General features: G+C 38.4%; 1 protein-coding gene across 2 annotated transcripts in view; it reads left to right on the top strand.

The window, feature by feature from the left end:
* AHCYL2 (adenosylhomocysteinase like 2) overlaps positions 1-13,096 on the top strand; it is a 54,710-nt gene that overhangs the window by 32,727 nt on the left and 8,887 nt on the right. For both annotated transcript variants that reach the window (XM_012805180.2, XM_012805182.2), the window contains exons 8-12: positions 1,069-1,185; positions 1,707-1,770; positions 2,268-2,356; positions 6,184-6,254; positions 8,840-8,934. In XM_012805180.2, coding sequence (XP_012660634.1) covers positions 1,069-1,185; positions 1,707-1,770; positions 2,268-2,356; positions 6,184-6,254; positions 8,840-8,934 — 436 coding nt within the window. The remainder of the gene's footprint in view (positions 1-1,068; positions 1,186-1,706; positions 1,771-2,267; positions 2,357-6,183; positions 6,255-8,839; positions 8,935-13,096) is intronic.

Genomic DNA, 13,096 nt, shown 5'->3' with positions numbered 1-13,096 from the left:
TTTTGGCTGGGTGCCATGGCTCATGCCTGTAATCCTAACATTCTGGGAGGCTGAGGCTGATGGATTTCTTAAGCTCAGGAGTTTGAGACCAGCCTGAGCAAGAGCGAGACCCTGTCTCTAAAAAAATAGCCAGGCGTTGTGGCAGGTACCTATCATCCCAGCTACTCAGGCAAGAGAATCACTTAAGTCCAAGAGTTTAAGGTTGCTGTGAGCTATGATACCACAATACTCTACCAAGGGTGACAAAGTGAGACTCTTTCTGAAAAAAATAAAATAACATAAAACTTTCATATGTAGATCTATATATTGAGCTTATTAATTTTAGATTATTTGTGAGTTAAAATTTTTGCATTAGAGTAGTGGGATTATGCAAGATTTTTAAAATACGAAGTCAGACAACTAAGTTCACAAACCCATCCTAGAAAAAGTGCTACATATCTCATTGCTGAATATCACTACAGTTGCCAGACATAAGAGGAGTATGTCAAAGGTGTACTTTTTCCAGGATGAGTTTGAAAACTTAATTATCCAACATAGTAGTACTGAAAGTTACTCTCTTTATAATTAAAATGGGGAATAAAGGCCAGGCACAATGGCTCACACCTATAATCCTAGCACTCTGCGAAGCTGAGGCAGTGGATTGCTTGAGCTCACAAGTTCAAGACCAGCCTGAGCAAAAAGCAAGATCCCAGTTGATCCTGAGTTGGAGGTTGCTGTGAGTTATGACACCATGGCACTCTACTCAGGGCAACAGCTTAAGACTCTGTCTCAAAAAAAAAAAATGGGGGATAAAGTTAATACGCAATTTAAAATTTTACATTTAAAATTTAAAGGTAGGTCAGGGATTTTCCCCACATTATTTTTGAAGAAGATCTTTATTGCCAAACTGTATACAGGCTCTAGAAACATATTTTTTATTTCTCATTATCTACCTGAGAGGACAAAACTAGTCATGTGTCATGCTCTCATGCCTACCTAATCAACATATTTATGGGATTTGATCTAAAAGCGATAGTGGATCTTGATATTTCATTGTTTTATGTTCTTCTTGACTTCCCTCATTCTTAGGCTATACCAACTGTCCAAAGCTGGGAAGCTGTGTGTTCCAGCCATGAATGTCAATGACTCAGTCACCAAACAGAAATTTGACAATCTCTACTGTTGCCGTGAATCAATTCTTGATGGGTAATGTTTATTAACTTTAAGATGATCTTGAGTTATAGTTCTGATTTTCTTTTGGTTTTGCTTATTTCTGGAAATGATTTGTATAGCACCTCTAGATAACATTTCCATTAAACCAAAGCTTTGTAACTTCATAAATTAAAATTACATTATTTTTATTTTCTTCTTTGTATCTTTTATTTCCAAGTTTTATACATTCAAAACATTATATAATAAATATATATTGCTTTTATGTTCAAAAGTTACTGTATAATCTATGTTTTCTTCTCTTCTATATCACTCCAAACAAAAGGAATAAAAAAGGAAAAAAAAATCACATGTAGAATTAATTGGATGGCAAGGAGTGAGAAAATATATTTTCTTTCTGCTTATTAAATTGTTTTTCTAGGAGAGAAACTAGACTTTCTTTCAAAATAAAAAACAAACCAAAAAAAGAACCATGTAAACAAAAAGACTTAATACTAATCTCAAGGGAGAAATGAGAAAATTTTTTCTGATTTGATGTTTTTTTTCCCCCCTGCTAGACTTAAAAGAACAACAGACATGATGTTTGGTGGAAAGCAAGTGGTGATCTGTGGCTATGGAGAGGTAAAGTTTAGCCTTTCATTCATTTCATTTTGGTGTTTCAAATGTATTTAGCAATGTATTTTGCTAAAATATTCTAGAATTTTTCATTTGTATGGACATAAGAATATATTTATTACCACTTTAGAATGGGAAACTAAATAACTTTGGAGTCCCTCTAGTTAAAGTAAAGCCTTTCTTTTACCTTTGCATCTTTGCCATTTTTCCTTAAGTTAATTTTCTGACTTGTTCCAGAACCACTGTTTATAATGTTCTTTTCGCTTGTGTTTTGATTATAAATCGTGAGTGTGGGTGTTCTTACGTGCATGAATGTGATAAGCCAGAGCCAGGGGTTTGTTTATGAACTGTATTCATTTATTTGTTTTTTTTTTTTTCCTAAGCACGAATCTATTCAGTGAAATTCCTTTTGGGGGCAGAAAGTGGGGGTGCTCTTTACAGAAACTTTGGAAAACTGTTTTGTCATTGACTTTCCTAATAGGTGTGTTCTTCCCCCTCTTCAGGTGGGGAAGGGGTGCTGTGCTGCCCTCAAAGCCATGGGCTCCATTGTGTATGTAACAGAGATTGACCCCATCTGTGCCCTGCAAGCCTGGTAAGCATGCAAAGGGAGACTTGCTCCTCCTGTATGCTGCCATCCAACATGTGATCTTGGAGCTACTCCAAAGAGGGGCCTAGTTAATGCCACATCTGATCTTAGAGGGGCTCAGCTCCTCAGAGAGGCTGCCACTAATGCTAAGTTTCTCTTTCAAAGATCAAGGAACTCTACTGTGATAGAGCAGAGACTATCAGAAAAGCTAAAATTTAGGAAATAGTAGCAGGGTATGCTTTGAGCCAGAGAACAAGTAGCCCCTTACCTCTTCTGTATGTAATCCCTGCCTCTTTGAAAACAATGATCAGAAAAGAAATAGGCTGGTATCAGATGTCTTTTCTGATGTGAAAAAGCCTTTTTGTGCTATTATATCTCTCCCCAAAACATATAACCTGAATCTAATTGTGAGGAACTATCAGTCAAGTCCAAATTAAGGGTAAAATCTGCTAACTCTGACTGAAAGGTATATGAGTGTTTGTACTATTCTTTAAATTCTTAAATTTGAAATTATTCTACAATTAAAAATTTGAAAAAATAGTTCCTTTTTCATCTGTAAAATGTAGGTAATCATAGCTACTTCACAGGATTGTAAGAGTTCAATAAAATAATAATTATTATGTATTACATAATATATAAGGTACAAAGCTGCTGTCACATAATACATGCTCACTAAATGGTAGTTATTATTAAAATTGTCTCTTGCTACCCTTAGCAGGATGGGAAATACTGTTGTTCCTGAAAACTATGCAGAGTCCTAGTGTTTATAGCCTGGATATCCAACCCAGTCTTTGCTATCAACCCTCTAGAGCAGTGATTTTCAACTGGTGTGCCACAAGAGGATCTTAATAATAATAAAATTATTTTCAAAAGAAGTTCAAAGCACAGAAAATAGATTCTTTTTTATCCTTTTTTTGATCAACATAAGTGTGCACAGAAGTTTATACGTTCAAGTGTGCTGTAAGATTTAAAAAGGGGTTGAAAAACATGCTGTAGAGGAATGTTCCCAAGATAAACTGAAACATGGCATAAAGCTTTTACCATAATAATTTCCCCCTACCCTCCTCACACATCTTAGCTATAAACCGAAAGATTTTCTCAATAGAGTTACTTTCTTTGAGTCAAGGTTCCTGTACACAAGGGGAGCCATCACTTTTCAAGTGTTCTCAGAATTTATTATAGAAATTTGAACTTGCTTTGATACTATTTGTAGTACTATTCAAATTATCCTATAGAGGCTGGGCATGGTGGCTCACACCTGTAATCCTAGCACTCTGGAAGCCCAAGAAGGGTGGATTGCTTGAGCTCAGGAGTTCAAGACCAGCTTGAACAAGAGTGAGACCTTGTCTGTACTAAAAATAGAAAAACTAGGGTGTTGGGTGGGCGCCTGTAGTCCCAGATACTCAAAATGCTGAAGCAAGAGGATCACTTGAGCCCAGGAGTTTGAGGTTGCTGTGAGCTGTGTTGCCATGGCACTCTACCCTGAGGCAACAGAGTGAGACTCTGTCTCAAAGTCTGCTTTTAGAAGCACATGGACAGATAACCAGTATGCAGTGTAGTAAGTGCTGACATGGAGATAAACATCACATGCTTCTGTAGGAGCACAAAGGAGAAATTTCTAACTGGAGAGCAAGGGGACAGGGTAGAAAGGGATGTCAGCAGAACTGAGTCTTGAGACATGTCTAAATGTTTTCTTAGTTTGGAGGTATATTCCAGTTAGAGGGAACATGTGCATAGTCTCTAAAAAAAGAGATAGCACAGCATGTCTAAGAAGGTGGAAATGTTTTAATGTTGCTGGCAGACACGATAAATTTGAAGGAATGATAATATCTGAGTTAGGTGTCATAGGAATCATATGTCAGTGTAATCATATATGAACGTAGGTATTGGGTCTTACCCTGAGAACAGGCATCTCATTGAAAATTTTTTTTTCTTAGACAGAGTCTCATTATGTGGCCCTGGGTAGAGTTCCATGGCGTCACAGCTCACAGCAACCTCAAGCTCTTGGGCTTAAGCGATTCTCTTGCCTCAGCCTCCCAAGTAGCTGGGACTACAGGCGTGTGCCACAACACCTGGCTGTTTTTTGGTTGCAGTTGTCATTGTTGTTTGGCAGGCCCGGGCCAAATTTGAATCCTCCAGCTCCGGTGCATGTGGCTGGCACCCCAGCCACTGAGCTATAGGTGCCGAACCTCATTGAAATATTATAAGCAAGGAAGTGACATGATCTAAATTGTGTTTAGGGAAGTTGCAAAATGATTTAAAGGCAATGAGATTGTGTCAGGGGTTACTGTAGTAATCTAGACAGGAAGTATAAGACCTGAACTTAAGCAAGACCAGCATGTGTGAAGAGGAGGGACAGATTCAATAATCAACCACATTTGGTGACAGCTTCAATTAGGAATAGGCAGTAAGCTAGAACATTCATTTTTTTTTTTTTTTTTTTTTTTGAGACAGGGTCTCACTTTGTCACCCTCAGTACAGTGTCTTTGCGTCATAGCTCACAGCAACCTCAAACTCTTGGGCTCAGGCGATTCACTTGCATTAGTCTCCCAAGTAGCTGGGACCACAAGCATCCGCCACAATGCCCAGCTATTTTTAGAGATGAGGTCTCGCTCTGGCTCAGGCTGATCTCAAACTCATGAGCTCAGGCAATCCAACTAGCTCGGCCTCCCAGAGTGTTAGGATTACAGGTGTCAGCCACCACACCCAGCCCTTAGTACATTCTTGCTTATATAGCTCATATAGTTGGATGAACATTGACGCTATTGATCAAAATAGAGAATACAGAAGAAGAAATAGATGGAGTTGGATGTGGGAAGACAATAATGAGTTAAGTTTGAGATCCTTCTGGGACATTCATGAGGAAACGTTCAGTAGATAATTTGATCCTTGACTGCGAAGGCTTAGAGAGATTTAATCTAAAGATATAAATGTATATATCAGCCACCTATAAGTGGTCATTTGCAGCCAGGGGAAGAGGTATGGATAAATACTGAAAAAATAAGAGTAAAGAGCAGAACCCTGTAGAGTATACCAGTGTCAAGATTGGTTGTGATCAAGAAGAGACAATCAGAAAAGTAGGAGGAAAACCAGGATAGAAATGTTACAGGATCAAAAGAGTATAGCATTTTAAGAAGGCAAATAATGTTTAACGTAGAAGAAGTCAAGTATGGGTATAAGTTTCAGAAATCTTTCTGGGCTCAGCACCTATAGTTTAGCAGCTGGGGCGCCGGCCACATGCACCAGGGCTAGAGGCCCAGGCCTGCCAAACAACAATGACAACTACAACAAAAAAAATAGCCAGGCATTGTGGCGGGTACCTATAGTCACAGCTACTTGGGAGGCTGAGGCAAGAGAATTGCTTAAGCACAAGAGTTTGAGGTTGCTGTCAGGTGTGACGCCACGGTACTCTACCAAGGGTGACATGGTGAGATACTATCTTAAAAAAATTTTCTTTTTGTTTTGGTTCTGGCTTTTAGGAAATTATTAATGATCTTAAAGGAGAGCACGTTCAGTGGGCTAGCAGATTCAGTGGCTAAGTGACACTTCTAGAGTTTCCAGAAGCTTGGTTGGGAAATCTCATGGTAATGCTTGGCTCTCTGTTATCAGGAAGAAATAAGTTCCAGTGATGTAAAAGTACCTTTTATTTCTGTCTTGTCTGAACTTATGTGATTAAGGAAATGGTTTGGACTTTTTGCTACTAAGGATAATCCAGCTATCTCAAGAAGTGACAGTGTAGGTACCAAAGGACCTTGGTAATAGCTCTTGTAGTTCTGTGGCAAAAATCTCCCCAGCTGTCTGTTTAGGTTATTGGTCATGCTTTATTTCTACAGTATGGATGGATTTCGACTGGTGAAATTAAATGAGGTCATCCGACAAGTGGACATTGTTATTACCTGTACAGGTATGATTATGACATACTAACTGGGGTGGCACTTGGGAACGCTTTCATAGAGTAAATGAAAGATGATTGGAAATATTCTGAAAAACCAAAGTCTGAAAGCTAGAATGAGATAGTAGTATACAAAACCAGCCAGTTTTTTTAAACCAGCTAGTTTTTTTCTTTCTACCTCTTTGGAGCTGTGGCCCCAAAGTATACCATTAGGTCATTCCTGTAGGAAGCTTTCTCTCCACCCTTTGTAACTGCTCTATCTCCATTCATCCCCAACTACCTAGGATAAAGCTAGAGATGAGATAAATTAGCATAGTTTTATTTGGGAAGCCAGACTTTACATTTGTACACTTGATTTTTTCTTTTTTTTTTTCATCCATAGGACTCTGCTTGATATTTATTTTACCTCCAGAAATGATATATAATTCTCTCTAGTGTCTATAATTAAGGCAAAGGTAGAGCAAAATTATTCATAGTTAAAGTGGGAGAGGTTATTATGTTAATTCCTAAAGAGGTAGATTTTGATTTTTAGAGAGGAATATACAGAGATGGCTAGTTTATTTAGATTGAGATGCTTATTTTACTTTTATGGTAGAACCATAAACAACAGGAACACTGGTTTTCTTTTATAATCTTATTTTTGAGGGGGAAACTCAGAAATATTTGTAGCCTCAGGGAAATCTGGGGGCAGAGAAGGACCATAAGAAGCTGTTCTTGGTTCACATAAATTTCCTGGATTTTTAAAATAGCTTTATGGAGGTGTAATTCACATGCTACATATTTCATCCATTTAAATTCACTGTTCTCTAGTAAATTTACAGGGTTGTGCAGCCCTCACCAAAATCAAATCTTTTCATTGATATATAATTCACATACCATAAAGGTCACCTTTTCTTTTTTTTTTTTTTTTTGAGTCAGAGTCTCAGTATATCACCCTTAGTAGAGTGCTGTGGCGTCACAGCTCACAGCAACCTCAAACTCTTAGGCTTAAGCTAATCTCTTCCTCAGGTTCCCGAGTAGCTGGGACTATAAGCACTTGCCACAGTGCCTGGCCAGTTTTTGGTTGTAGTTGTCATTTTTGTTTAGCAGGCCCTGGCCAGACTCCAACCCACCAGCCTCGGTGTATGTGGCTGGTACCTTACCCATTGAGCTATTGGCGCTGCAAAAGGTCACCATTTTTAAGTTTACAATTCAATGGTTTTTAGTAGAGTTGTATAATGTCCCATTATCTCTTTCCAGAACATATTTATCACCCCATAAAGAAACTCTATGCTGGGGTGGCACCTGTGGCTCAAGGAGTAGGGCACCGGCCCCACATGCCAGAGGTGGCTGGTTCAAACCCAGCCCTGGCCAAAAACTGCAAAAAAAAAAAAAAGAAAAGAAAGAAACTCTATGCTGTTATCAGTCACTCCTTATTGTATCCTTTATCCTCCACCCTCCCCTAGTCCTAGGCAATACACTAATATTTCTGTCTGTATAGATTTTGCTGTTCTGGATATTTTATATAAATGGAATCATACAGTATGTTATATTTTGTGACCAGCTTCTTTCACTTAGCATGATGTTTTCAGGGTCCACCATGTGATAGCATGTATAATACTTCACTTCTTTTTATTGCTGAATAATATTTCATCGTATGATGTAACCACATTTTATTTATTCATTCATCAGTTGATGAACATGTGGGTTGTTTTCACTTTTTGACTATTAGGAATAATGCTGTTGCTGTGGACCTTATACATAAGCTTTGGTGTGGACATATTTTTTAGTTCTCTTGGATATATACCTTGGAGTAAAATTTGTGACTCACGTAGTAACTCTATTATTAATGTTGTGAGGAATTGCCAAACTTAAAAAATGACTACACCTTTTACAATCTCTCCAAAATGCATGTGCATTCTGATTTCTGCAAATCTTCACCAATACTTGTTATTATCTGTCTTTTTAATTATCACCATCCCAGTGAGCATAAAGTGGTACTCAATGTGGTTTTGATTTATATTTCCTAATGACTGATCACATTGAGCATCTTTTCACGAATTGGTTGGCCGTTGTACATCTTCTTTGGGGAAATGTTTGTTCAGATCTTTTGCTCTTTTTATTTTTCAGTTAGAGATAGGGTCTTGTTCTGTTACCCCAGCTGGAGTACAATGACATGATCATCACTCACTGTAATCTCAAATTCTGAGCCCATCTTGCTCATTTTGGAATTGTCTTCTTCTTATTGGGTTGTAAGAGTTCCTTATATATTCTGAATAAAAGTCCCTTATCAATTATATGATTTGCAGATTTTTATTTCTCATTCTATGGGTTTTCTTTTCATTTTCTTAGTGGTATCATTTGTACACAAAAGCTTTTACTGTTGACATAGTCCAATTTACCTATTATTTCTTGGGTTGCTTGTACTTTAGGTATTATGTCTAAGAAACCATTGCCTAACTCAAAGTCACAAAGATGTACTCCTATGTTCTTCTAAGAGTTTTATAGTTTAGCTCTAACACTTAGATTATGATTCCTTTTGAGTTAATTTTACATATTGAATGAGATAGGGGTCCAGCTTCATTTCTCTTCATATGGATACCTCTTTGGTTTTTAAGGTAACAAGAATGTGGTAACCAGAGAGCACCTGGACCGTATGAAGAATAGCTGTATTGTCTGTAACATGGGACATTCCAACACGGAGATTGATGTGGTAAGATCAAGTGGCTCATTATTAGGGTCTTTTGCTCCACCTCCCCTTCCCAGGAAATAAACCAAAAGAGGAAAGAGCAGGATCACCAGCCATCCTAAATGTAACTTTCCTGGGTGTGCTTGTGGTTACTATAAAGCTTCTTCCTCCCAATTTAATAATTTCAAATGATTATCTTCCTCTTCCCAAGTTTAATACCTACTTATAAGCCATTTTATCTCTATATTTAGGATTAAGAGTGGGGTAAATTCAAAACTACAAAAAGGATGCGATGAATGTGAGTCAGTGTAGTAGTCAATACTTTTGGAGTGTTTGGTTTTACCATAAAGATGAAATAAGTAGCTTAGTCCAGGGAAACAAGTCAAGGAAGAAAACTCTATGTGCTGAGATGATTATGTTGTTTAAGTTTGACTGTGTCTGTCATACTGTGGTTTCTTCCTTTTTTCTCTCTTTCACTGGGCTATGTCTCTCCTTAACATATTTTTCAAACCATAGTAATTGGGTCTGTAGGAGTCACAGTCAATGCAGTGCCATTGTGTAGTAGTATGTGGCCCTCAAACCTAGAAAATCTAACACTGGTTCTTTAATTTGCTTATATTCACGCTAAAATTTTCCAATCCAAAATAGTACTTGGTCATAATACGTTGCCCAAGTAATAGTTAATAGAAGTGTTATTTATTTCTTTACAGACTTACCAAAATATCTCTCAGTGTGACTTTCACTCTGGTTTTAAATTTTTATGGCATTTTTTCTGGCACACCTATATTTCTCTCTGGCTCAAGCAAAGCATGCTTTCATCTCCACTGAGGGCTGCTCTGCTTGAGTTTCAGCATTGCCAGGTAAGGATCAGCTGATATATTGAGAGCCTGTTGGATATCTGTTTTATATGACTTCCTTTTTTAACTTCGTGCTCTATTCTTCTATTATTAAAAATAGCTGGGAAAGCAACCTACCAAGCCTGTTTCTACCCTGGGTATCTGACTGGCTTCATTTCTCTATCTTACCATGATATTTTGCTTACAATGAATAATTTAGTTGTTAGGGTTTTTTTTTTTCCTGAAGTTTCACTTATGTACAATACTGCCTCTTTACTAAAGAGCTAAAGTTATTAATATTTCTAAAACTGTCTAGCATATGATTGTCTTTTCTTGGATTAATCTTCTAGAGCCTTCAAGGGGCAAAAGCCTAAAGGGAAATATTCATATCATGCCATAGGTCCTAATGAAAAATCTTCAGAGTAGGGGACGGGGAAAGGAATTAATTGGGAAACAACTATGAGGTTAAGTACATTGTCAATCATATAATTAATCCAAAATGAAATTGGAGTACAAAATCCAAGTTTTTTTGACTCTAGTTTTGTGTTCTTATGTGTTTTATTATTACCATCTCATGATTTGTAGATTAACTTTATAGTCAAATTGTGATGGTAATCTCTCCTTCAAAGGCAGCCCAGATGTAAGTAATCTCTCAGAATAAAGGCCAGAGGCTCTTTAGAGTCTTTACCTTCAATCACAAATGCATTTTTTTTTTTTGGGACTGCTATATGCTAGGTATTGTTCTAGATGCTTAGAGTCAGTGAACAAAACAGGCAAAGATTCCTGCCATCATGGAGTGAAAAGAAAGACAATAAACATACTAAATCTTAAGTAAAATTTGTACTATTTTAGAAGGCATAAGCACCATGAAAAACAAGAAAAAGTAGAGCATGCTAAAAGAAATCTAGCATTGGGTGGCAATTTTAAATAGAGCCTTATTAGGAAGATCATGTTTGAGCAGCCTTGAAGAAATTAGCCATATGGATTTTTTGGTGAAGAGCATTTTAAGAAGATATGCCCTCAGGCAGGAGTGTACCGAGGCTGTTTGAGGAGCACAAGGTGGCTGGTGTGCTTGGTGTAGAGTGACCATGGGGCAGATGTTAGAGAGGCCACAGGCTGGATCTTTTTATTTATTTATTTTTTTTGAGACAGAGCCTCAAGCTGTCCGCCTGGGTAGAGTGCCATGGCATCACAGCTCACAGCAACCTCCAACTCCTGGGCTCAAGCGATTCTCCTGCCTCAGCCTCCCAAGTAGCTGGGACTACAGGTGCCCGCCACAATGCCTGGCTATTTTTTGGTTGCAGCCATCATTGTTGTTTGGCGGGTCCGGGCTGGATTCTAACCTACCAGCTCAGGTGTATGTGGCTGGTGCCTTAGCCGGTTGAGCCACAGGGGCCGAGCCCACAGGCCGGATCTTACAGAGGCTCATAGCCTATCATGAGAACTCCCAGTTACGATTTGAGAGAAACAGGGAGCAGTTGTAGGGTTTATAAAAACCTAACTTTAGGTTTTGAAAGAATGACTTTTATTTTAAAAGGATCACCCCAGATGCTGTATTGAGATTAGACCTAGTTTGTCAGGTATTGCCAGGTTGTCCCCATATCTGCAACTGACATGAGCTGGGGCCAGTTCTCACTTCTCTTTATGTCTTTCATGGCAGAAGGTATTTAGTTAAGCTAAGTGGTCCAAAAAGGGAAATGCTTAGAGGGTCTTTTGAAAGTTAAATTACTCAGTCTTTGATGGTGTAGTGTTATAAGGTATATAAAGTAAAATTCAAGGAAAGAGCAAACTCAATAATTGAAACCAGAATATTAATTCACTATTCAGCAAATTTGTATTGCATACCTGTTCGGTTATGTTCTAAGTACTAATTGGCTGAAGAAATAGCAGTGAACACATGCCAGCTCTCCTTGAGCTTACATTTTAGTGTATAAGAGAGACAATAAGCAAATAATAGTTCCTGTCAGTTAGTGCTTACATTGAAGAAAAACAGCAAGGTGAGGACATTGAGGATGCTATTCTATAATAGGGTAGTCAAGGAAGTCTCTGTGAGGAGATAACATTTGTAAAAAGCATGAATGAAAAGGAATAAGCCATCTAAACATTGTATTAAGAGAGAATGGCCAGTAAAAGATGCTGAGGTAGGCACTCACTGGATGTGTTAGAGAAAGAGAAAAGAAGCCATGGAGGAGGAACTCATGGCAAGGTGTTGAGGAGAAGAGGTAACATAAGGAGGTAGTGGGCTATATAGGGCTTCATAGGCCATGAGAAGGACTTTAGATTTTATTCTGAATATGAGGGAAGCCATTGGAAGGTTTTAAGCAGATGAGTGACAAAATCTGGCTTGAATTTTAAAAATTACTCTGGCTTTTATATAAGAAAACACTCCAGAACTTGAGTAGTAATAGAAACAACAGGCAGGTCTTTCAGTATTTCCAATGATAGGAGGTGGAGGCTTAGATTAGGTGGGTAAGCAGTGGAGGTAATAAGAAATGATATGTTGTGACCAATGGAATCTGCTAAATGGATTGGATGCAGAGTCTGAGAAAAAGAGAGGAAAATCACTATAAGTCAACTAAGTGAAACTATATAGCAGAATAAGTGATTTGGTAAGTAACCTCAATATCTTGGTTATCAAAAAGTTAAAGGTGTTTTTTTTTGTTTTTTTTTTTGAAACAGAGGCTCAAGCTGTCTCCCTGGGTTGAGTGCCTGGCATCACAGCTCACAGCAACCCCCAACTCCTGGGCTCAAGTGAGTCTCCTGCCTCAGCCCCAAGTAGCTGGGACCACAGGCGCCTGCCACAATGCCCGGCTATTTTTTGGTTGCAGCCATCATTGTTGTTTGGCGGGCCCAGGCTGGATTCGAACCCACCAGCTCAGGTGTATGTGGCTAGTGCCTTAGCCACTTGAGCCACAGGCACTGTGCCAGTTAAAGTTTTTTTTTAGCTGGGCACGATGGCTCACACCTGTAGTCCCAGCTACTCCAGAAGCTGAGAGGGGGAGGACTGCCTGAGCCCAGAACTTGGAGACCAGTCTGGGCAATAAGTGAGACCCTGTCTCTTTACAAAAAAAAAAAAAATTAAGATCGTTGGGGTTTGGGGGTAAGAATTTGTATTTCACTCCTCAAAGTCCAGCAACTTTGTCCTAACGCATCTCAAGTTTTACCTACTTGAGATGTTGCTTACTATATATTTAGGAATGAATAGCTCATCAAAATAGTTGATCACTTAGAAAGCTGCATTTTTTTCTGAAAAATATTAATGCTGTGATACTTAGGGAGCCTGTTTTAGGGATTATGCTCTCCACTGCTTTTGGCCAGGTCTTTTACATACTTTCTCTCTCTCTCTCTCT

The sequence above is a fragment of the Otolemur garnettii genome, unplaced genomic scaffold, assembly GCF_000181295.1.
Source record: "Otolemur garnettii isolate 467f Iridium unplaced genomic scaffold, OtoGar3 scaffold00037, whole genome shotgun sequence".
In the NCBI taxonomy this organism is placed as follows: Eukaryota; Metazoa; Chordata; class Mammalia; order Primates; family Galagidae; genus Otolemur; species Otolemur garnettii.
The sequence above is the reverse complement of the archived record's forward strand: the minus strand, read 5'-3'. Positions and strand labels throughout refer to the sequence as shown.